The following is a 23,864-nucleotide window of genomic DNA, read 5'->3' as shown; positions in this document are numbered from 1 at the left end:
TCCCAAGGGCAGTTGGTAAGGATGATAGATGGTGAAGTGTACCTAATGCAGTTCAGGTACACACAGATTACAGGTGGTCTTTGGAATCCAGGCAGCCTGGAAGCGCTTCGGAATCAACGGTGACAAAGATAGTGACTGCAAGCTGTCTCCCCTTACCCCAACGCACGTTTCACAACTACTTCTTCATGGGGGTGTTTCCGGACTTGCAGTCACCGTCTTTGAGATGAAGCGGATAATGATCCGCTCTCTGTTGTCCCTGGTTAATGGGAGGGAACAGGTGAATCAACCTTGAGAGTTACCCCATCATCAACACAGCAGGGACTTGGACTTTATGGAAGTCCCTGACACATGAGCGCCTTCTTGCTGCTCTATCTTCAACATCATGCCCGTATTCTTAGGGTTTTAAATAGTGCTGACTACTGGTTTGCCACTCTGTTAGATCCACGATACAAGAGTAAATTTTGCCAGACGCTTCTCCCCCTGGAAATTGATGCGCGCATGCTAGTCTATCGAAAAATGCTTGTAGATAATCTTATGAGTGGTTTTCCCCAAGACAGGAGTGAGGCACACAGTGTGCATCCCAGTTTTAGATGTCCAACCCCAGAAATGTTAAGGCGTCATTGTCAAAGCAGCGGCAGTGTAACTGGCATAAGCAAATTCTGTGAGTTATTTAGCACATTTTTTTTAGACCACCCTGTGCACCAGCAGAACAGATTACAAGTCAGACACGTTGTGAACGACTGGAGAGGATGATGCAGGAGTATCTGGAGCTCAAGATCAATGCCATCTGAGGGGTTTAGACCCTTTTACATTTTGGTCTTCAGAACTGGAAGAGTGGCCTGAGCTTGCCTGTCACACCTTGGAGATTTTGTCATGCCCAGCAGCCAGCATTGTCTCAGAACCTGTGTTCAGTGCTGCTGGTGGTGTCCTGATGGATAAGCACACCCGGCTGTCCCCTGAAAGTGTTGACTGCCTAACTTTCATCAAAATGAACAAGTGATGGATCTATAGTGCACCCCTATAGTGCGATGGTGACATTTTAGTGTCCTGCATTGATCTCGTGTTATTGCAGTCTGTGCCATCTTTGTGCTGTCTTCTGTGCCTACTGTAGTTACTGCTGCTGATGTTGCAAACAACCTTTTGAAATGTGGAGACTCCAAGTTGTCCCCATCTGGGGAGTGGCCTGTAGTAGAAGATGTGTCAGAGGCTTATACTGTTTCTACTCTGTGGAAATTAATGCCACTTTAGTGCTGTGTGACAATTATTTTTTTGAAATGTGGAGACTCCGAGTTCACTCTCCAGTTGCCTTTGTAAGTAGGTCTACCAGACAGGAAGGCCTGCACTTACCGTATTTTTCAGATTATAAGACGCACTCTTTTTCCCCAAATTTTTTGCGGATATACCTTAGCGATACAGTTGCTACAGGCCGCAGGCTAGGATGAGGGGGTGTCCGGCGCAGGTTTGTAGTGCCGCTGGGGGAAGTATAACCAATAGGCACATCCACCTGTCAACTGAAAATGCTGACAGGCTGATTCTTATCAAAATAAATAAGGGCTGCAGAACATAAACTCAAATACAGTATTTTTTTCCTGTTCTATTCCCATGCACCCTGTCCCACCCAATCATAGGTACACGCTTCAGTAATTCATTTTTTTTTTTGTGTCGACACCATGAGATTTACAAAATACTCAGAAAAAAGTCAATTTCTGTGAGGCCAGTGGTGTGAAATTGGGTTCTTGATTGCGCAACAAAATCAGGAATTTGTCGCTCATAATTGTTGGGATTTGAGATCCATACAGGGTCAGTAACAGTGGGCGCTGGTTCAGTTTCTGTCCTGGGGAGTCAAAATGGTTGGTTTGGTATCCCTAGAGGGAAAATAAAGGAAGGTAGGATCCTCTCACTCATTTTCAGTGTCGGAGGCAAGTAAAGCATATGTCTCCTCTGCTGAATACCGGGTTTGAGATGAGTGGGATGCCATTTTTTCACGTATGTGGTGTTTGTGTGGATACAAAATTTTATTCAGATATGTGTGCGTGTTTGGTGTAAATTTCTTCTTTTATTTAGAAGAGAAAAGAATATACAAAGAAAAATTTAAAAATTTGGTAAAATAAACAACAAACTTACTAAAACAACATCAGTAAAAACAAATTACTGAGCTCCTGCAACAGACATTAAACCTAACTCGGTTCAGTAAAAAATACTATGGTAGTTGCTGAATACTACAGTGTATTGTTACTGTCCCTAATCTAATTTTTTTTTTTTTTTTTTAATTCTCTTTTTTTTTTCCACAATAAAAGAAAAGCAACCGGAGGCCATTTACTCAAGTGCGTCAGTGATCAGCACTCAACGGCTGGAGGAAGCACTCACTGATGTGATTTGCTTCCGCGCTGACACTAACCGTAACTAGATTGATTAAAAAATAAAATAATGTAGTAGTCGACGATTACTATGGTATAGTTTTACTGTCCCTAATCTAAAAAATTTTTTAATTTTTTTTTTCATAACTATAATAAAAAAAAGCTACAACCAGAGGCCGTTCACTGATGTGAGTTAGGGATCAGCACTCAACGGCTGTAGGATGCATGGATGATTCTTTTTTTTAGCGCTGACAATAACTCCATTCATTAGTAAATGCTGTAGTAGAGGATGAGTACTACGGTATATTTTGCTGTCCCTAATCTAATGTTATCAACGAATCTAGATTATTTTTTTTTTACCCGATTCTTTTTTTGACCAAAAAAAAAGCAAAACTACCAGCACTCGATGGCTGTAGGACCAATGCACGGATGTGGGACAAAAGGTATAAAGTCCTTGCTAAAAACGACTATGGGTTGTGAGTCAGTGACTCGTGTCACAGGTAGGGGTCGCTGTGTGTTCTCCCCAGGTTGTGCATGGTGATGGATGAAGTCTATAGGTGTGCATGGCAGTCCCGGATTTCCGGTCCGGGTTTTCCCTGTGGCTGAAAGCCACAGGTTTGTTAAAAACCCTGCAGTAAGGGGTATGGGTGTGTCAGGTGTCAGTCTGGTGTGTGCTGTTGTGCAGAGCAGAGGCCTGCAGAGCGCTGGCTGTGTGTGTAAAGCAGCACAGGCCAGCAGAGCCAGTAGCTATGGCAGCTGAATAGCCTGGCACCCGCAGCATACACAGCGAAGCAAGTCGTCAATGGTAACTGATCTCGGATGTGGACAGTCCTATGCCCGGATGTGTACCGGAGGTGGATGTCTTGTGCCCGAAAGAGGGCTGGCATGTGTAATGATTGCAAACAGAGGGATATGGTGCCTAGCTGCTTTCCAGATGATATCCTGGGCTGTGTATGGCTGTGTGAGTAAAGAGTCTGTGACACAGTAGTGCAGGACACCCACGAGAACTAGTAAGAGGAGGACTGGCGTGTGTAATGTCTGCAACATGTGAAGCTGTTTAGAAAAATACCAGTGATTTGAATATATCCAACTATTTAGAATCACTCATACACAGATTATATGAAAAGGAGAACCAAGAGTTTACTAAATATAACCATTTATTACATCAAAAGATTTAATGCATAATAAAAATGGATATTATACATCAAATACATATTATGTGAACTATCCAGGTGAGTACAACTGACCGGAAGTCCACAGAGGGTAACCAAATATAACTAAACAGGCTAATACATTGGATTAGTAAATGGTAGCAGCTTAGTGTGGTTTTTCTCAAAGCAGACTATAGCACTACAACTCAATGCTCATTCCCTAGACCGCCCACCTTGCTACTCTGCGTATATTAAGTACACCAGCCTGTTTACGTGTAAAGAATAACGGTAATAATTACCCATTTGTTGGTTTCCAACTCCTGTGAGGACCCCGATCATTGGGGTGATCGGGGTCCTCACAGGAGTTGGAAACCAACAAATGGGTAATTATTACCGTTATTCTTTACACGTAAACAGGCTGGTGTACTTAATATAGGCAGAGTAGCAAGGTGGGCGGTCTAGGGAATGAGCATTGAGTTGTAGTGCTATAGTCTGCTTTGAGAAAAACCACACTAAGCTGCTACCATTTACTAATCCAATGTATTAGCCTGTTTAGTTATATTTGGTTACCCTCTGTGGACTTCCGGTCAGTTGTACTCACCTGGGTAGTTCACATAATATGTATTTGATGTATAATATCCATTTTTATTATGTATTAAATCTTTTGATGTAATAAATGGTTATATTTAGTAAACATGTGAAGCTGTGTTTGGAGACTGTAATATGGCGTGCGGTCGCCCCACGAATACTGGACAAGGAGAGGTCCGGCATGTTTAGCAACTGCAATTTAAAAGCCATATGATGTGTAGTGCTATGAAACGGCACTGAGATGAGATACAACTATGTGTATTGAACTTTGATGACGTGTACTATAAAATGCTATGCACCTTTATGTGGGATGTAACACATTAAAGAGACTTTTGTGTTTGAACTTTGTGGGTCACTGCCTCTTCACTGCGTACGGTGCTACCGCAGCATTACAGGGTGCTAATCAGTGATGTACATCTGATCGGCTGCTGTAGGATGCACACACTGAATGAAAAAACAAATTGTGAAAAACAGTGAGTACAAGTGCGGATCAATGATTTGCATCACTGATCAACACTTGGCCGCTGTGGAATGCATGCACATAGGTGGTGCAAAGGGAGGGAAAGGACAGGGATAAAATAAGTACTGGAAAACTGAGAACAAGTGCAGATCAGTGATTTGCGTCACTGATCAATGCTCTGCAAGCACAAGACGTCCAAAAAAGAAAAAAAAACTGCCAAAAATCGAGCGATCAAGTACTGATTAGCGTTCGGCAGCAGAAGGGGAGGGGGATTAGAGTAGAAAAGGAAAAGATCAGGCAAGAATCACGGAGGGATCAAGAACTCTTCTTCTTTACCAGGATCAGAAGGAGCAGTGATGCACAGGCTTCTGTGGTACCTCAAGGCCCAGCAAGGTGCACAGAGTGACAGTAACCACGCTGTACAAATCCTCAGGTAGAATGAGAAAGTACAGGGTGGTAACTGCCATGTCACCTCTCATCTGTGCACTCTGATTGATGCAATGGATGTCATTGTCAACTGCATCGCACCAATCCGAGATGGCCATGGGGATGCCGGCATTGCAAGATTCGGCCTATGATCAGTTTTTCAGGAAATCTGATTGGCTGTTCAATTCTAAATAGCCAATCACAGTGATTGTGGGTGGGGCGTGGCCAATCCCCAGGACGAAGGCGCCATGTTCCCTGTTGTAAGGGAGAATCATGCGATCACTGTGCACTTAGTCAATGATCGCATGATTGACATGACATAAATATACTGCAAATTTTGATATGTGCATTGAAATCACTTGCTGTCACTATATTCACCTTTTCTATCGTCTTCTCACACTTTAAATGTTTAAGTAAGCTCCACACCCTTATCGTCTCTCCCACCCCTGACAAAGCTTTTGTGTTTTGGTGGGTGACCTTATTGTTACCAATTATTTATATATGTTTGCGGCCCCTTTGTGGGGTATTCATTCACTTTCATATTTGCACTAGTTACTTTATGTTTGGATATACAGTGTGTCCGTAAAGTCATGGTGCACTTTTGACCAGTCACTGGAAAGCAACAAAAAACAGAAATGTGAAATCTGCTCCAAATAAAAGGAAAAACTCCCAGTTTCATGCCTATTCAGTGCAGTTTGATGTGGTTTTGTTGTTTGTTGCCCTACACACATCCAAACGATAGTGAAGTTCTTGCCACATACGGGTAAGGACGTCTGGTGTAACAGAGTGAATAACGTCTGTGATTCTCTGTTTTAAGTGATTAATGTCGTTGATACGTTCAATGTACACATGTTGCTTCACATAACCCCAAAATTAAAAGTCTAAAGGCATCAGAGTCGGGGATCGTGGTGGCAGAACTTGACAGAACCCCTGCCTATCCATCGCTGAGGGAATGTTCTATCCAGAAACTCACAAACAATGGTGGTGTAGTGTGGAGGAGCGCCGTCCTATTGAAAGATGACACCTTTTGGAAATTGTGGCACTGCATACAATTCCAACATGTCAAGGTACGTGTTTGCCGTCACAGACCGCTCCGCGAAAAAAATGGGCTTATCACCTTATCATGCATCAGGCCACACCACATGTTCACTTTAGGGGTTTTACGTTCGCACTCAACGTAGGCATGAGGATGTTCAGCAGCCCTTATTTGGACTTTATGGTGTTCAACATGTCCACAGATATGGAAGGTCGCCTCATCGCTAAACACATTCTTCTGCAAAATTCTTGCATCATTGTCGATCTCATGAAGAATATCTGTAGCAAACTCACATCATTTGGGTCTATCCACCAGTTTGATAGCGTGCAACAGCTGCAATTTGTACCCCTTAAAACAGGTGTAATTGTTGATGACATGCACGCACAGATTTTGTAGGGCTCCTTAGGTATCCTGTATAGCCTCTACAAACTTGTCACTAACTGATGGCCTACCAGAACGGGGTTTCTCCACCAAACTGCTGGTTTCCTTCAACTGCTTATCCCACCGAGTAATGTTATTCCTATGTGGTGGCACTTCATTATAAATGTGCCGATATTCACGTAGCACTTTGGTCATGATTCGAATTTAGCTAACCACAGAACTCCCTGAACTTTCATCTGTACCATCCACATCTCGACTGGCATGGAAAACCACACGACTGGCATAAGCTTGTGGTTGCATGATGTCATAGACCTGCCAATGTATTAATCAGAGTTTAGTTTATCAGGGGTTAATCTGACTGGGGGCTCAGCAACAGCTTAAATGAGTTTGTGTTGTTTGAAAGGTTCTTGTTGTCTCTCCTCATGAACAGGTCTGATATGATTGTGCTAGAGAAAGGGCTCCAAAATATAGATCCTGTGACTCGTCAAAAGTGCACCATGACTTTACGGATACACTGTATATCTATATGTTAATGAATTCTGATTCATAAACACTTTTTTTTTTAATTTTTCTATTGTCAAATTTACATACACTGTGTGAACTGTGACTTATACTACTGAGGCTCCCACAGTTGCCCAGCCACCAATCTTAACTTTTGTCTGTTTTACTGGGAATATCCATACCCATTGTATCTATGAATTGTATCCAACAAAGTTTCCAATTTTTTGTAATTAGTATAATTATTTCTCCCCTGACACTAATTCCATTTTATGTTTTCTCAATTTATGATGTAGTGATCATTAGTGATGAGCAAGTATACTCGTTGATTGGGTGACCTCCGAGTATTTGTTATTGCTCGGAGATATAGTTTTCATCGCCTCAGTTGCATGATTTACGGCTTCCAGATAGGGAATTACCACATGTATTCAGCCTAACAAACAGGCATTCCTCACATGTATTCAGCGTATCTGGAAGCCGTAAATCATGCAACTGAGGCGATGAAAACTATATTTCCGACCAATAACCAATACTTGGAGGTCACCCGAGCGTGCTCGGGAAAACCCGAGCAATGAGTACACTCGCTCATCACTAGTGATCATGTGAAGCCAGTAACAGCTCCGGAGATTTCTTACATGGGATCTTTATGATGTTACATCGTCATCTTCTCCTGATTCAGGTCCCTACAATAGCGGATCGTCTCAGTGGAGATCTTCTATATAAGAGAATTCTGAGTGTCCCTACAAACATGGATAGGGACAGGGACAAGATGGCGGAGAGGATATTACACCTCACCCTGGAGATCCTCTTCCGGCTTACTGGAGAGGTGAGAGATTCTGATGACGTCACATTACATCATTCTTATCTATGGGAATAACAGATGGACAGAACTGGAGAGGTGAGGACTCTGGAAATGTCTGTAGTGAGGTTTATTAATGTGTCTCTCCATAATAAGGATTACACAGTAGTGAAGAAGACCTCTAGTGAGTGCTGTCAGGCCCCTTTGTCTGAGGGATGGGGAAGACCCTTGAGCCCAATCACAGGGCCTCCACCTCACCCCCTGATAGATGAGGACATCAATGACCAGAAGATCCTAGAACTCACCTACAAGATGATTGAGCTGTTGACTGGAGAGGTGACGCTGCTGGGAATGCTGAGACATTATACAGTAACGCTATGGAGGGATCGGGGGATGACGGTATCATTGTATGTGTCAGGTTCCTATAAGGTGTCAGGATGTCACCGTCTATTTCTCCATGAAGGAGTGGGAGTATTTAGAAGGACACAAAGATCAGTACAAGGACGTCATGATGGTGGTTCCCCAGCCCCTCACATCACCAGGTAATAGATGGAACTAAATGCACACAGCCTATAATTATCTGTATGTAAAGAATGAATTCAGTCCCTGTATGTGTTTCCTACAGATCTATCTAATGAGAGTACAACACCAGAGAGATGTCCCCACCCTCTTCTTCTTGACTGTAAAGAAGAAGATCCCAATGTTCCTCAGGATCATCAGGTAGATGTAGAGAAGATGTCATGAGATCTCCCCTATGATGTGTAGAAGTCTGTGAAGTTCGTGTGTTCAGTCTTGTTTTATTCACCAGTATAAAGGAAGAGTCAGATGGCCGTATAACACTGATAGAGCTTGCATCACAATGTTCGAACTGGTTGGTTGCTCACCCGACCATGACAGCATCTATTTCTATGCAACTGTCATGCTTGGACCACACACCTAATATCATCCCTTAAATGCCAACAATGAACAATAGCACAATCTCATTCTACAGAGTCCCACATAGGAAATGTGTACTATGATTACAGTCTCTCCCCTGCCCAGCTGCAGGACTGACCCTCTGTAACTCTCCCCTGCCCAGCTGCCTACAGTTCATAACTATCACATACGTGATTTTAATGAACCATGTTATTAACCATATAGTTACAGTACTATTCATCAGTGTCCTGTAATTGCAGTATATTCTGCAGCATCACAAATATACCTTTATGTCAGACATCGATTCTCTTCAGGAGGTGCCAGGATCTTCCATTCCTTTACACCAGGGATAGATTAGTGAGATTTCCTTGCTTTCTGCCTTCACAGTCCTCAGATCTTAACCCTATAAAGCATCTCTGGGACGAGGTAGAATTGGTTATTCAGAGCATCTCAGCACCTTCTAATTTGCGGCAACTACAAGAACCTTTCCTGTTGGCATGGGCCAGTATTCCTGGGGAACAATCTCAGCACCTTGTTCAATTTATGACGTGATTAACCCCTTAACCCCTAGAGCTTTTTTCGGTTTTTCGTTTTTCGCTCCACTTCTTCCCAGAGCCATAACTTTTTTATTTTTTTATTTTTTTTACTATTTTTCTGTCAATATGGCCATGTGAGGGCTTGTTTTTTGCAGGACGAGTTGTACTTTTAAACGACACCATTGGCTTTACCATGTCGTGCACTGGAAAACAGGAAAAAAAATTCCCAAATGCGGTGAAATTGCATAAAAAGTGCAATCCCACTCTTGTTTTTTGTTTGGCTTTTTTTACTAGGTTCAATAAATGCTAACACTGACCTGCCACTATGATTTTAGCAATCAGGTTAAACCTTTTTTTAATTGATAGATCGGGCGATTACACCTGTCTGTAGTGGGCTAATTGCTGAGGATCTGAAGGGCAAAGAAGGCCCTACGTGTTACTAGATGGGTGTCTCCAGTAAGGTGGCCATTCAGTGTATGTTTTATACCTGGTGGAGATGACAGGATAAAGCTGATCATAGACATTAGATGTTGTCTGGATCTTCTCAAATGTCTTAGTCAGTGACTTTTACAATATTTCTTTCAGGGTGAAGATCTGCCCCATATTAATACTACAGAGACATATGTGAGGGGTGATGAGCGGTGTAAGGAGGAGATTCCTACAGATAACCGCACAGGTCAGTAGTGACCACTAACTTTTTTGTTTTAAGAACTATCACGCATGTAGTTGTTTCCTACTTGTCTTTTGTGCCTTCTGCCAATCTCACAGACTGCTCTTACTGGTGATGCAGCTTCTCTGCTACATTACTGTATGGGGCATGACCACCAATAACATGTGATTGATAGTTTAACTGTGAGAAACCGGCTCTCAATCATCATGATATGTGAAGACATGAGTTGTCAAGAGAGCAGCCAGGAAGAAGTGCTGCTCGCTGACATGGAGCATCTGAATCACCGGCAGGAGCTGGTGGTGACCACTCTGACCCAGCACCAAGTACAGCAGGCAGGTAATTGCCTCTGTTAGCAAATACCTGCCTGTGTTTAGGTCCGTATTTAAAAAATTGTTGTGCAAATTCTCCTGAGTGCGCCAATACCCTATATGTAATCGGGAACTACTTTTGAGGCATAGTGCAAAGCTCAGAAGGGAAGTTTCATCATAATTTAGTGCAGATTTTACTGCTCTGGTTTGCAGATGCCATGATCCAATGGGAGAGCCCTTGAGGTGCTAGGACAACAGAACACCCCAGAGCCCCATGAGTGACCTCATTTTACAAACTACACCTCTCAATTAATTCATCTAGGGACGCAGTGATCATATTGACACCACAGGTGTCACAGAATTTTCTACTATTGGTCAGTGAAGAAAAAATAATTACCCCTTTGGGAGTTTTACAGTTGTAATGATGATTTGACTCCATGGGTGTTTTTCAGAAACAAGCAGCAGTGGATGTTGCTGAGTGAAAAATTGCCAATCTGCTATTGTAGGTCCCCATACATTGTAGTGTCCAGTACATTATGTCCTTCTCGTGCTTCTGGAGACATGCACCCATAGATTAACTGGGCTAGGGCTGGACTGGGACAAAAAAGCAGCCCTGCCACACAAACCCCACCAGCCCATAAACTATAACACTCCTCACCCCGATCAGTGAATTTTGCTTTATTTTGTCGTGCCCCTCACTCTCTTAAAAGGAGATATTTGAAGAACCACATGTGAATGCCGCCACAGTGCGGATGATTGACCACAGCTGCATTTACATGGTGCTCTACAGAGCTCCGATTTTCAGGATTATGGAGGATGCAGCAATCTGATCTCCAGCAATTGGAAATTTATCCCCTATCCAGAGGAGAGGGGATTACTTGGAACAATCGATTTTTAAACAGGTTTTCCAATATTTTTATTTTTATTTGGCCATAGTATTATTGAAAATACTACTCTAATATTGACCCTCCCAAGGTCCAATGTCGCCTCTTCGAGAACAAGACAGGAGAAGTGGTACTGTGCAGTGCATACAGGGCCAGCTCCAGGTTTTTGTGGGCCCCAGGTCAAAGAGTCTCAGTGGGCTCGTTTAACACATACCACAATTCATAATTTACAGACACAGCAGAGAAATATAGGTATAGTACAATGCCAAAGATTTCACTTCTTAAATTACATTACATGAGTGATATCTATTGCACATTAGGTCAGAAACCAGACAGTATAGTCCTCCATGTAGTATTATGGGCACCACATAGCGCTCCGTACAGAATAATATGCCCCATATATTGCTCCATACAGTATTATGGGTACCACATAGTGCTTCATACAGTATAATGAGCCCCATATATTGCTCCATACAGAATAAGCCTATCCCTTTTGATAAAGCCTATGCGAAATGCGCGTCAGGGGATGGACTGGGTCCCAGGCATGAAGTCACTTCCATCATGGGTAAGCAACATTGCTATTATTGGCACTTTGTTTTTCTTTTTGTGGGTGGTATAGTGTCACTCTGGCAGCCTTAAGAAATTATTATGAACTGTGTAGTTCTATTGCATGTCGGTAAGCATTACAGGATTATATGAAATTCAAACCTGGTAATATATGTGGCTGACATTATATATAATTGTAGTCCCTTGTACTAATAACATGATGATGGTTATTATTAATACTCTTTCTCATGCCTTGGACCCATGTACTTTTTAATAGGGTCTTTTTCCTTGTTTGTACTTCAATTCATATATATTTTTTGTATTTTTTTTCATTATGTGTAATAAAGTATTTCTTATCTGATTATATTATTGTGTATAGAACTCCATTTTTTTGTTTGTTTCTAATTATATTGGGAGTATACATTTATTATCCTGTAATTTACATGGGTAAAATTAGATATTCACTAGGATTCATATATTGGTTTTATGGGATCCATGTCATTTCTGGGAGTTTGACTATACACAGTATTATGGGTAGTGTTCCATACAGTATAATGAGCCCCATGTATTGCCCCATACAGTATAAGGGGTCCCATATATTGCTCCATACAGAATAACATGCCCCATATATTGCTCCATACAGTATAATGAGCCCCATACAGTATAATGAGCCCCATGTATTGCTCCACACAGAATAATGAGCCCCATATAATGCTCCAAACAGTATAATGAGCAACATACCTTGCTCCATACAGAATGGGCCCCATATAATGCTCCATACAGAATAGGTCCCATATAATGCTCCATACAGAATATGAAGGGCCCCATATAATGCTCCAGTATATGATGGGCCCCATATAATACTCCGTATATAATAGTCCCCATATAATGCTCCATATAATGCTCCAGTACATGATGGATCCCATATATTGCTCAAAACATAAAAAAACCTGACATCCTCACCTCTCCTCGCTGGTCACTGCTCTGCTTCAAACTCCTCCGCGTTGGCATCTTCCGGCTCTTTGCACTGTGACTGTTCAGGCAGAGGGCACACAGACATGACGTCATTGCATCCTCTGATGCCACAGTGGAGGAGCGGGAAGAGGTACCTTATTTTTCAGACCATAAAACGCACCCCAAATTTTCAGAAGGAAAATAAAATTAATGTGTCAAATGGGGGTTCATCTTACAGTCTGAACTCAGCTTACCTGGGGGGATCAGCAGTGCTGGTGGTCACAGGGGGTGTTCGGTGGTCCGGCGATATGACTCCCGTCCCAGGCTGGTGTGGCAGGTGCGGTGGCCTCTGGGAAATCCCATCCCAGGCTGGTGTGGACAGGTGAGGGGTGTTGCTGGGGGGCTCCACCAGCATTTTGTGAAAATCCGGATGTCCCTGCACATCCGATGCTGCGATGCGATGGCCGGCGGCGGCTCTTGCTCAGATTGAGATCTCGGCACCGAGATCTCGTCCCAAGATACGCACAACTCTACATTATACACTATAGTAAGACAGCATTATACTATATTATATTGCATACATTACATAGGTGACTGCTGTATATAAGTGATACTGTGACTCTGCTGTAAATACATTATATAGGTGATACTGTGACCAGTGTGTATAGTCGCAGTTTATTCAGTCGTCATGACAGCACTAACGAGAGAGGGGATCCGCCCTTCAGGGACAGGAAACCTACAGAGATAAAAGGGCGGCACCTCTCTCCCGCATCAGTTGGTTTCCTGTCCCTGACAGGGGACCCTACAGTATGCCTTTAAGAAGAAAGGTGAAGAATGAAGATTTTGACCCAGGTCCGACTCACCGATCCTGGAGGCGGGAGGTCCCCTTCCTCGGTGTTGATCGCGATGCTGGAAGTGCCGCACCACAGAGGGCTGTGGGGGTAGGCAGCAGCAGAGCAGGAGCAGCCTTCAGGGGGAGTGCTGTCTCTTTCGATGTCCCATCGCCGCAGGTACGGGTAAGTATTATGTGGGAGGCCCTCCTTCTGATAGCGGGTGTTGGGGGCTCCCTTTAGCTGGGGTAGTGCCCCTAGAGCCGAGTAGATTTCTTTTTTTCTTTTCCTTTTTTCTTGCTTTTTTCCCCCTGTGCTGCGTGACCGCACGGTGTTATAGGGGTCACCGGTGCCCTATCAACCAGCACTTATGGTCCGCGCTCGGTGGGCGGCTGCGGCGCGTTGTCGGCGGTGTGGGTGTCCCCTCTGGCTTGTGCGCTGCGTGCGGCGTTTGGGGAAGCTGTAGGGCGCACCGGAAGTGACGCGCGGAAAGGGGCGGGGCCTGGAGCGGCAGCAAATGGTGACGTGCGGCGCATGCGCAATAGGCCGCGCCGGGGGGAAAAACATGGCGGCGCCCTGTCAGAATTACCGAAGACAGCGTTCGTGGCAGTTTTTTATCAGAGGAGGGGCTGGATTCGACAGCGCTCCCCTGGGGGATAGTGTAAGTATCATTGGTAGTGGTTTTCGTGGAGGAGGGGCCTCCCACATGCGATAATGTACCGGGCAGTTCATCAGGATTGGCCTGCTGACCCCCATCTGGGGGAGGTACCTTTGGGGCCGGCTATTTAATGATTCAGCTGCGGCTTCCTCTTGCTTCGCTTCCATTTTCACAATGGAGTCTCAGGAGCAGGATCCGTTGCCTTGAGAGCAACAGTGTCAACCCCTGGAGAAGCCCCATGCAGCGAACACCCAGCGACGTTCTAGTGGCAGTAGTCGTCCTGGAGGTAGAGCTGATCAATTTTCTAAAGCCGGAAAGTCCTCAAGCCGTATGGATGTTGCTTCGGTGGAGAGGGTCCCCCCGCAATCTTCGGTACCACTCAGACACTATAGGGTTAAGTGATCCTCGTGAAAGTTCACTTAGTGATTGTGTCTCCCCTTATTTCCCTTTCTTACATCAGGGAAAAAAGCGGTCCTCTAAGTCCAAGCACAAGGAATGTGCAGAATGTGGTATTCCTCTCCCTGACGAATACGTTAAAAAACTATGTGGTCCGTGTATCCAGCGTTTAATAACGGAGGAGACACCCGATTTTACTACTAGTCTAAGACAAATTGTTAGACAAGAGATTAGAAGTTCTTCAAGATCTCATAGTAGGGGGCCTAAAATAATAGACCCTGGATCCCCAAGTTCACGTGAGGACAGTGACTTAGGAGATCTAAAGTCAGAAGCTTCTCACACATCGGTATCCTCCTCGGACACTGAGTACGGACATTCTTGTTTTTCTTTTGACCGGATAGACCGCCTCGTAAAAGCGGTAAATAACACAATTGGAATTGAGCAGACCCCGCCAGAAAAGTCCATGCAAGATGTCATGTTCAAAGGTCTGGACCGTAAATCCCGCAGATGCTTTCCGGTGGTAGAGAAAGTTAGCGCCCTAATTTCCAGAGAATGGAAAAAACCGGAAAGGAAAGGTTCTCTTCCTCCATCCTTTAAACGGAAGTATCCATTCGAAGAGTCCGCATCGGCGACGTGGGATAAAGCCCCGAAGCTCGATGCAGCTGTAGCCAAGGCTTCCAAGAAATCCTCTCTACCGTTTGAGGATCTGGGAACTTTAAAAGACCCACTGGACAGGAGGGCAGATGTGTTTCTCAAGGGAGCCTGGGAAACTTCAGCAGGGGCTCTTAGACCATCAATTGCTGCCACCTGCACTGCACGCTCTGATGGTGTGGTTGGATAGCCTGGAGGATCAGCTAAAAAACAAAACCCCGAGAGACGAAATGTTATCCTCCCTCTCTATGATTCAGGGCGCTGCGGCGTATCTGGCTGATTCTTCAGCGGACTCAGTCAAGTTGGCAGCCAGGTCGGCCGCTCTTTCTAATTCAGCCCGTAGAGCAATCTGGCTGAAATGTTGGCAAGGGGACATGCAGGCCAGATCTAAATTATGCAACATTCCGTGCGAAGGGGCGCACTTATTCGGTCCAGTGTTAGACGAATTATTGGAAAAAGCGGGGGACAGTAAGAAACGTTTTCCCTACCTTGGTAGACCCACTTACAGGCGTGGCACTAATAGGAGGTGGTTTGATCGAACAAGATCAAATAGAGATAAACCCAGATATGACGCCAATAAAAAGAAAGGTAGAGGCTATATGTTTAATTCCTTTCGAGACAACAGGAAGCCACAATGACTGGCGGACCGGGTAGGAGGCAGGTTTCTAGCCTTCTATCCGGAGTGGCGCAATATCTCCAATAGCCCGTGGGTCCTAAATATTATTGAAGTTGGGCTAAAATTTGACTTTCAGATCATGCCTAAGGACAGATTTCTTATAACACCGATACGTTCTTCTCCCGCAGAACAACTGGCGTTAGAGACCGAGGTCCGGGATCTCCAACAGAAAGGTGTTTTGGTGGAGGTTCCTGAAGTACAAAGGGGTAAAGGATTCTATTCTCCCCTCTTTTTGATTAAAAAACCGGATAATACCTTTCGCACAATCATAAACCTTAAGGGCCTAAATAGGTTTTTGTGGATCCCGTCATTTAAAATGGAGTCGGTCAAAACCGCAATAAAGTTGTTGTTTGACAGGTGTTTTATGGTCGTCTTAGATCTTAAAGACGCATATTACCATGTCCCCATACACGTAGACCACCAGCGTTATTTAAGAGTTGCAGTCCTTTTAGGGGAATCAGTCAAACACTTCCAGTACAGAGCACTTCCCTTTGGTGTTGCAGTGGCCCCTCGGGTGTTCACGAAGATAATGGTAGAGGTTATGGCACATCTCCATGAGCAAGATATTCTCATAGTTCCATATCTGGATGACCTATTAATAATAGGAAATTCTGAATCACACTGCACGTCCCAACTACACAAAGTAATTGCAACCTTGCAAAGGTTGGGGTGGATAATTAATTTTAAAAAATCGCGGTTGCAGCCTCTAGAGGTTCAAGAATTCCTGGGTCTCATATTGGACTCAAGGTTACAGGAATGCCGTCTACCTGTCGTTAAGTTGGAAAAAATCCAACGACAGATACTTAGAGTGATTTATAATCCGTTAATAACATTGAGGGGAGCAATGTCACTGTTAGGCTCACTCACGTCTTGTATCCCGGCAGTACTTTGGGCCCAGTACCACACCAGGGTCCTACAGTGGGAGGTTTTGCACAACACTCGTCTGTTGGGGGGTCGCTTGGATAGTTCTTTTTCCTTGTCTGATTCCACTATTCAGTCCTTACGTTGGTGGTTACACACTCCAAACCTGCGTAATGGGGTTCCCTGGATAAACCACATATCGCGTGTAATAACCACAGATGCTAGTCCCACGGGATTGGGGGCGCATATGGGCGAATTGTGGGTCCAGGGGGTCTGGTCACACTCCGAACAGAATATGTCATCTAACCTTAAAGAATTATTAGCCGTAGAGCGAGCTCTGAGCCATTTCCTTATATCCTTGCAGGGCCATCACGTCAGGCTATTCTCAGACAATCAGGTAACGGTAGCTTACATTAACCACCAAGGGGGAACCCGATCGAGATCTTTAATGGAGGTATCGGGTCGTATCTTACAGATAGCCAAAAATCATCTACAGTCGCTCACTTCACTGCATATAAAAGGGAAACACAACGTCTTAGCCGACTTTCTAAGTCGCAGAAAGCTCGGGCAAGGAGATTGGGTGCTCAATCAGGTCATCTTCGATCAGATCACCCATCGTTGGGGGTGCCCACAGATAGACCTCTTCGCCAACAAAGAAAACAAAAAATGTCGTCGGTTTTGTTCCCTAAACCCCAGAGACAATCCGGAGGCGGTTGATGCCCTCCTAATTCCTTGGCACTTCAAAATAGCCTACGCCTTTCCCCCGTTGAACTTGATCCCGATTGTTCTAAGGAAGATTCGGGAGGACAAAGCTCATGTAATTCTGATAGCGCCGTTCTGGCCCAAGAGGCCGTGGTTTCCTTGGCTGAGGAAAATGTCCATTTCTCAACCGTGGATTCTCCCAGAGCTCCCAGACCTCCTTTCACAGGGTCCAATTCTCCATCCACAAGTGGCCAATTTACACTTGACGGCGTGGGATTTGAAGGGTCATTACTAAAGAAAAAGGGATTTTCAGATGGACTCATTAACACTCTATTAAAGAGCAGAAAAAATTCCACGACAAACATTTATGTTAGAATCTGGAGAAAATTCATGTCGGTTTCAGGATCAGTGATGGGTCAGAAAGCTAATATTCCTAAAATCTTGGAGTTCCTGCAGAGAGGTCTAGAGATGGGGCTAGCTACAAGCACCCTTAGAGTCCAGGTGTCAGCCTTAGGTGCATTGTATAATTGTGGGTTAGCTAAAAATTATTGGATTGCTCGTTTTATTAAAGCGGCAGCTAGGTCAAGACCCATCGTTAAGGAAAGACTAGCCCCATGGGACTTAAACCTGGTCCTCTCAGCGTTAACGGAACCCCCTTAGAGCCTTTAGAATCTGCATCTATAAAGATCCTGTCCTTAAAAACAGCTCTCTTGGTTGCTCTTACGTCGGCTAGCAGAGTTAGTGATTTACAGGCCCTCTCTAGACTGACTCCATATATGCAGATTAGAGAAGATAGGGTAGTATTAAGAACCGATCCCCTCTATCTTCCGAAGGTAGCATCAAAGTTCCACAGGCTTCAGGAGATAAATCTCCCCACTTTTTGTCCTAATCCTAAAAACCCGAAGGAACTCAAGCTCCATACATTAGATGTCAAAAGATGCCTTCTTAAATATATTTCTTTAACAGATCCCTGGAAAAAAGATAATTCCTTGTTTATATCATATCAGGGAGTCAGAAAAGGGTTTAGAGTATCCAAAAACACCTTAGGTAGATGGATTAGGGAGGCAATTTCTCTGGCTTATTCAGCAGGTGGCCTAGAAGTCCCGGAAGGCGTAAGGGCTCATTCCACTCGGGCCATGGCAACTTCCTGGGCGGAGAGATCGGAGGTGTCAATTGAGGACATATGTAAGGCGGCCACATGGTCATCTCCATCTACTTTCTTTAATCATTATAGATTAGATCTTGGTGGCTCCAGCGATCTCACATTTGGTAGAAGGGTGCTGGAAGCAGTAGTCCCTCCCTAATACTCTTTCTCTGTAATTCTCTCGTTAGTGCTGTCATGACGACTGAATAAATACTCAAGCTACTTACCAGGTAGCGGTGTTTTTCAGGAGTCCATGACAGCACTCCTATATTCCCTCCCTTTCTACTGGTATGGCTTTCACCACAATAAGTATATTTTTATATATATAAATTTTCTAAAATTTTAGTCACAAGGTGAATTGTGTTAGATATTTATGTGTTACTAATCAATGGAGGTCCTCTCATACTCTGTAATCCAACTGATGCGGGAGAGAGGTGCCGCCCTTTTATCTCTGTAGGTTTCCTGTCCCTGAAGGGCGGATCCCCTCTCTCGTTAGTGCTGTCATGGACTCCTGAAAAACACCGCTACCTGGTAAGTAGCTTGAGTATATCACCTATGTAACATATATACAGCCGTATTATCCATATATTGTATTTATAAGTCACAGTATCCCCTATATAATATATCTAGACTGCTGTATGCACATGATAGAGGTGATCCTGTGATTATACACCACGGTAGCAGCCAGTATCACCTATATATTGTATACACAGCAGTCTATATATAGTATACAGGTGATAGTGCAAGTGATGTACATGCATAAACCAAAGTTTCCATATTGGGCCTTCCCCACGTCCCTGAGATGGGGGAGGATGAAGAGCTCTGAGCTGCGGCGGGTCCATCGTCGGGTGTGCAGAGGAGCAGATCCCTGGCTTGGGGCTGGTGGTGAGTGCAGCGCCCCAGGGTCCTGGTCGTTGCAGTACTGATGCTCCGCCGCTAAGGGGGGCTATGGTATGTCTGATGGCACTGAAGGAGTTCTTCTGACCAGGTATCACAGTCACCAATACACTTCACAGTCTGGCCTCCAGGGGGAGCTAAGTGTGCTATGTATTAGGCCACTCCTCACAATCTGGTAAAACTGGGGGTTAGGCAGGAAGTTAGACAGAAGCTGACTGGGAATCGAACAGGCAACACCCTGTGGCAGAGGGTGTTGCGGGGAGAGACTCAGGGGGGTCCCTGTCAGGGGTGGGATCCTGACAGAGGCCGAGAGAACGTTACGGGACCGCGCCTGCACTTGATCGCGGTGGTACCCTAAGAAAGGACAAGAAGTGAGGTATATTGTGCTGAGTGAGAAACGAGATCAACGCAACTAGGAGAAATACCAGTAGGAGTCGTGCTGTAAGATGAGGCAACATCCTACTGAGGCGCGTAGCCGGTGGCCGGAACGCCGAGGAAGTACTAGGCTCCAAGCAATACTTCAAACCTACGGCAGGACAGTCAGCTATAGGCGGGCTGTCTCACACAAATCACCTACGAAGACATAGGGGGCAACAACAGGAGAGGGGCGACGCTAGGGTCCCGGAAGAACTCCAAGCCTACCCGTCATACGGGTGCGTCCTAGCCATATCATCTGGGGGACGAAGCAGAACATCATAATCGAGTTGTAAGGGAACTTCAGAAACAGACACAACAGTTGTGGGGACTATCCCGTAAGCACAGCAGGGGAGGACCACAACACACAAGCGCTAGAAGGAAGGCACAGATTTCCACCTGTAAAGGGAACTCTGGAGGTGCCATCGGACCGGCCGGACTTGCGCAGCCCGGTTAACCATATTCCGGACTGAGGACCCTGGGACCTTCAGTAAAGAGGTAAAGAGACTGCAACCTGGTGTCCTCGTTATTTACTGCGACCTGCACCGCACCACCACAACATCATCACCATTCCCTCCACCTTCATTGTACGTCCCTCAGCAGGGTCACGGACCGGGTCTAGCCACCGTGACAACCCCAGAACAGAGACTCAGAGGCCCGGTACCGGGTACCCCTCGGCCCTGCGACAGTGGGGGGCGCTACAACTTGGCGTCACGAACAGGATCTACTTAAGCCTGAAGAATCAGGTCATGTGTGCCTTGGAACTGTGATTTATTGTGACTGGACTGTGACTTATTGCAAAGGCTGTGTGTTGCCACTTGCCGCTAAAAGTTCCCGCCAAAAGCCGCCGCCATTGCAGCGCCACAGGGAGCGCAGAGGAAGAAGAAGGGCGTGCCATGGGAGGAGACTACCAAAGCGGCGCCAAAAGTAGCGACCGCCCCCTCCGACTTCTGCTGCGAGACGACGACCTGCCCAGCAGCAGAGGAGAACCACCCCCTGATTTGCAACGGCGGGAACGAGGTGAAGAGGGAGCTCGACCTAGGAGAAATGGCGGAGCCAGGTGTATGCGGTGCCGCCGAATGCCGGACAGCGACGATGAGCAGCAAGTGCCCGAGCGACAGCGAAGTATTCCCAGCTTGTCCTCACCCACCGGAGACGGACCCGAATCCACCGCAGCTGAAGGACTCGAACTCCTTGGAGCCGTCGGCGGAGGAGCCGACCCTACTTATCCCAACCACGGAGCCATGGAGGGCGGAACCACATCAAGAGTCCACCGTGGAGGAGCCGCGGTCCGGGCTGCAGCCGATTCCAGTGTCCTTGTCAGCGGAACGGATCGACATCGGTGGAATCACATCAGGTGCAGGTATGGAAGACGCCCCTACTCCCCCGGCCGATTCTGCTCCCCTGACCGATCCTGCTCTCCTGACCGATCCCGCTCCCGCGACCGCTCCTCACCCCAACAATAACTGTTTCCTCTCGGCGGGGCTGGTGGTGCTCACCCCCGACACGATGGGGAAGCTGGTACCTCCACTACCGACCACGATGGGGGAACCCATAGATGTGAGCCCAGAAGGGGTGATCCTCCAGTGGGACGCCCCCTGGACCGGGCCAGAAGGAGCTCGGGAGGAGGGCTTCACCCTTGCTGTGCTCACCTGGGAACAATATAAACAATGCCTGATCCTACATTGGAAAAGACACAGAACAGACTAATGCGCTAAAAGTACAATGCCCGAAGCCTGCGTGCGGCAGGAAAGACGTGGTAAAGCGGGGAACTGTGCTGGCCTTTCACCCAAAGCGGGGTTGGGGCTCCATACAGGAACCGGGATTACCGACTGACGTCTTCGTTACCAGTTATAACGTGAAGACTCCCTGCTGCGACCAATATGGTGACCCACTGTTGCAAAGGGGGTATCAGGTGACTTACACCCGCCACCGGAGTGCGCAAGGATGGTGCGCTCGGAACGTCCAGCGATGTGGGCCTGAGGGGGTGTCACCTGTTGCCCCGACCATGACCGGTCCGGGCTTGACAGATCTTGTTACTATCGCTACTGTACGCCTTGTTGCGGCTACCGAGCTTGCAGCCAGGGTTAGCCTTCGAATCCAGACACCGGGTGACCTGACTGCACCCGAGAGACCAACCCTTGACACTGACACCACATCGGCCGCAGATCAGGGGCCGCCTCCTGCTCAGCCAGAACCTGAGTAAGCATAAATGCTTTACAGAATGTAAATAGTTAACTGTTTGTCCTCTTGCTGCTATGACCCGATCAGGGTAACTCTTAAAGGGATCCCTTTGTTTACCCGGGATCCCTTCTTCTGCTTTTTGTTTTTGTTCCTGTCTTATCATTGTTGAAAGAACTGCTGGATCATGAACACTGCATGATTACAAACTCCTTGTAAATAGTTTGCACCTTCTTAAAGGTGCCCTCCACTGGTTTTATAAAAGAAAGGACTCTTTGCGAAGAAACTGTTCATGGAAGCAGAACCGGAGTCCTTGCTGCATACGGACTTGCAGCTTGAGAAGTTGCACTACCTCATAGAGACTTGGTTCCTTCTTAAAGGGAACGTTCATTGATAGCACTTAAAGAATGATGATGCTTTAAAAGAAAGTATTGATAATGTTTACGTCTAAAAAAAAAAGTTATATGTAGTGAGCTAGTTAATTGTGAGAAATGTTTAATGATGTGTCAGAGAATGAGGACAGGAAGTGAACCCATACGGGGTTAGTCGGTGAGTCCTCCTAGGAGCCATACAGAGATGGCTCGGTAATTTTGAACTGAGAGATGGATGATATGTTCTATACTGTGTATGGTAGCAGAGAGGCAGTAGGCCCGGGCGGAAAGGGGCGGTCCTGCAACAGAACGAGAGGCAGTAGGCCTGGGGCAGATAGACAGGCGGTCCTGCAGATGTAAAGATGGAAAATGAAGGAAAAGTTGATTAGCCTTATAGCGTTTTATAAGAAGGTCTTTAGTGGATTCAGTGTGTACATCCTTAAAGGCAATGTTAAATTATTGTTCAAAAATTTGCACTTAGTAGAATACCCGGTTGGGTAAGAAAAGTTATTTATAGTATGTTATTTAAAGTATTTAACCATGTTTGTAACATTCAAGTGTTCTCACCTCCCATAAAGGGAAGCTCTGTTCAAACTTGCTTAATGTTATTGCATTTCAAAATTGTATGTCTTTTTGCTGACATGTATTGTTGTTTTCTTCCCAGTCCAGGAGTACTGGATTTAACCGGGGGGGAGTGCAGCGCCCCAGAGTCCTGGTCGTTGCAGTACTGATGCTCCGCCGCTAAGGGGGGCTATGGTACGTCTGATGGCACTGAAGGAGTTCTTCTGACCAGGTATCACAGTCACCAATACACTTCACAGTCTGGCCTCCAGGGGGAGCTAAGGGTGCTATGTATTAGGCCACTCCTCACAATCTGGTAAAACTGGGGGTTAGGCAGGAAGTTAGACAGAAGCTGACTGGGAATCGAACAGGCAACACCCTGTGGCAGAGGGTGTTGCGGGGAGAGACTCAGGGGGGTCCCTGTCAGGGGTGGGATCCTGACAGAGGCCTAGCGAACAGAGAGAACGTTACAGGACCGCGCCTGCACTTGATCGCGGCGGTACCCTAAGAAAGGACAAGAAGCGAGGTATATTGTGCTGAGTGAGAAACGAGATCAACGCAACTAGGAGAAATACCAGTAGGAGTCGTGCTGTAAGACGAGGCAACATCCTACTGAGGCGAGTAGCCGGTGGCCGGAACGCCGAGGAAGTACTAGGCTCCAAGCAATACTTCAAACCTACGGCAGGACAGTCAGCTATAGGCGGGCTGTCTCGCACAAATCACCTACGAAAACATAGGGGGCAACAACAGGAGAGGGGCGACGCTAGGGTCCCAGAAGAACTCCGAGCCTACCAGTCATACGGGTGCGTCCTAGCCATATCATCTGGGGGACGAAGCAGAACATCATAATCGAGTTGTGAGGGAACTTCAGAAACAGACACAACAGTTGTGGGGACTATCCCGTAAGCACAGCAGGGGAGGACCACAACACACAAGCGCTAGAAGGAAGGCACAGATTTCCACCTGTAAAGGGAACTCTGGAGGTGCCATCGGACCGGCCGAACTTGCGCAGC

General features: G+C 45.9%; 1 protein-coding gene across 2 annotated transcripts in view; it reads left to right on the top strand.

Moving 5' to 3' along the window:
* The window catches only part of LOC143767239 (uncharacterized), a 63,913-nt gene that overhangs the window by 2,097 nt on the left and 37,952 nt on the right, over window positions 1-23,864 (top strand). The window contains exons 2-6 of one of the 2 annotated variants that reach the window (XM_077255427.1): window positions 7,577-7,723; window positions 7,853-8,032; window positions 8,115-8,238; window positions 8,322-8,416; window positions 9,733-9,823. In XM_077255427.1, the coding sequence (XP_077111542.1) occupies window positions 7,646-7,723; window positions 7,853-8,032; window positions 8,115-8,238; window positions 8,322-8,416; window positions 9,733-9,823 (568 nt within the window). In that variant the 5' untranslated portion in view covers window positions 7,577-7,645. Of the gene's footprint in view, window positions 1-7,576; window positions 7,724-7,852; window positions 8,033-8,114; window positions 8,239-8,321; window positions 8,417-9,732; window positions 9,824-11,486; window positions 11,575-23,864 lie in introns of those variants that run through there. The other variant, XM_077255428.1, reaches the window with a different exon arrangement.

The sequence above is a fragment of the Ranitomeya variabilis genome, chromosome 4 (genome assembly GCF_051348905.1).
Source record: "Ranitomeya variabilis isolate aRanVar5 chromosome 4, aRanVar5.hap1, whole genome shotgun sequence".
Lineage (NCBI taxonomy): Eukaryota > Metazoa > Chordata > Amphibia > Anura > Dendrobatidae > Ranitomeya > Ranitomeya variabilis.
This window is presented reverse-complemented; position numbering and strand designations above follow the sequence as displayed.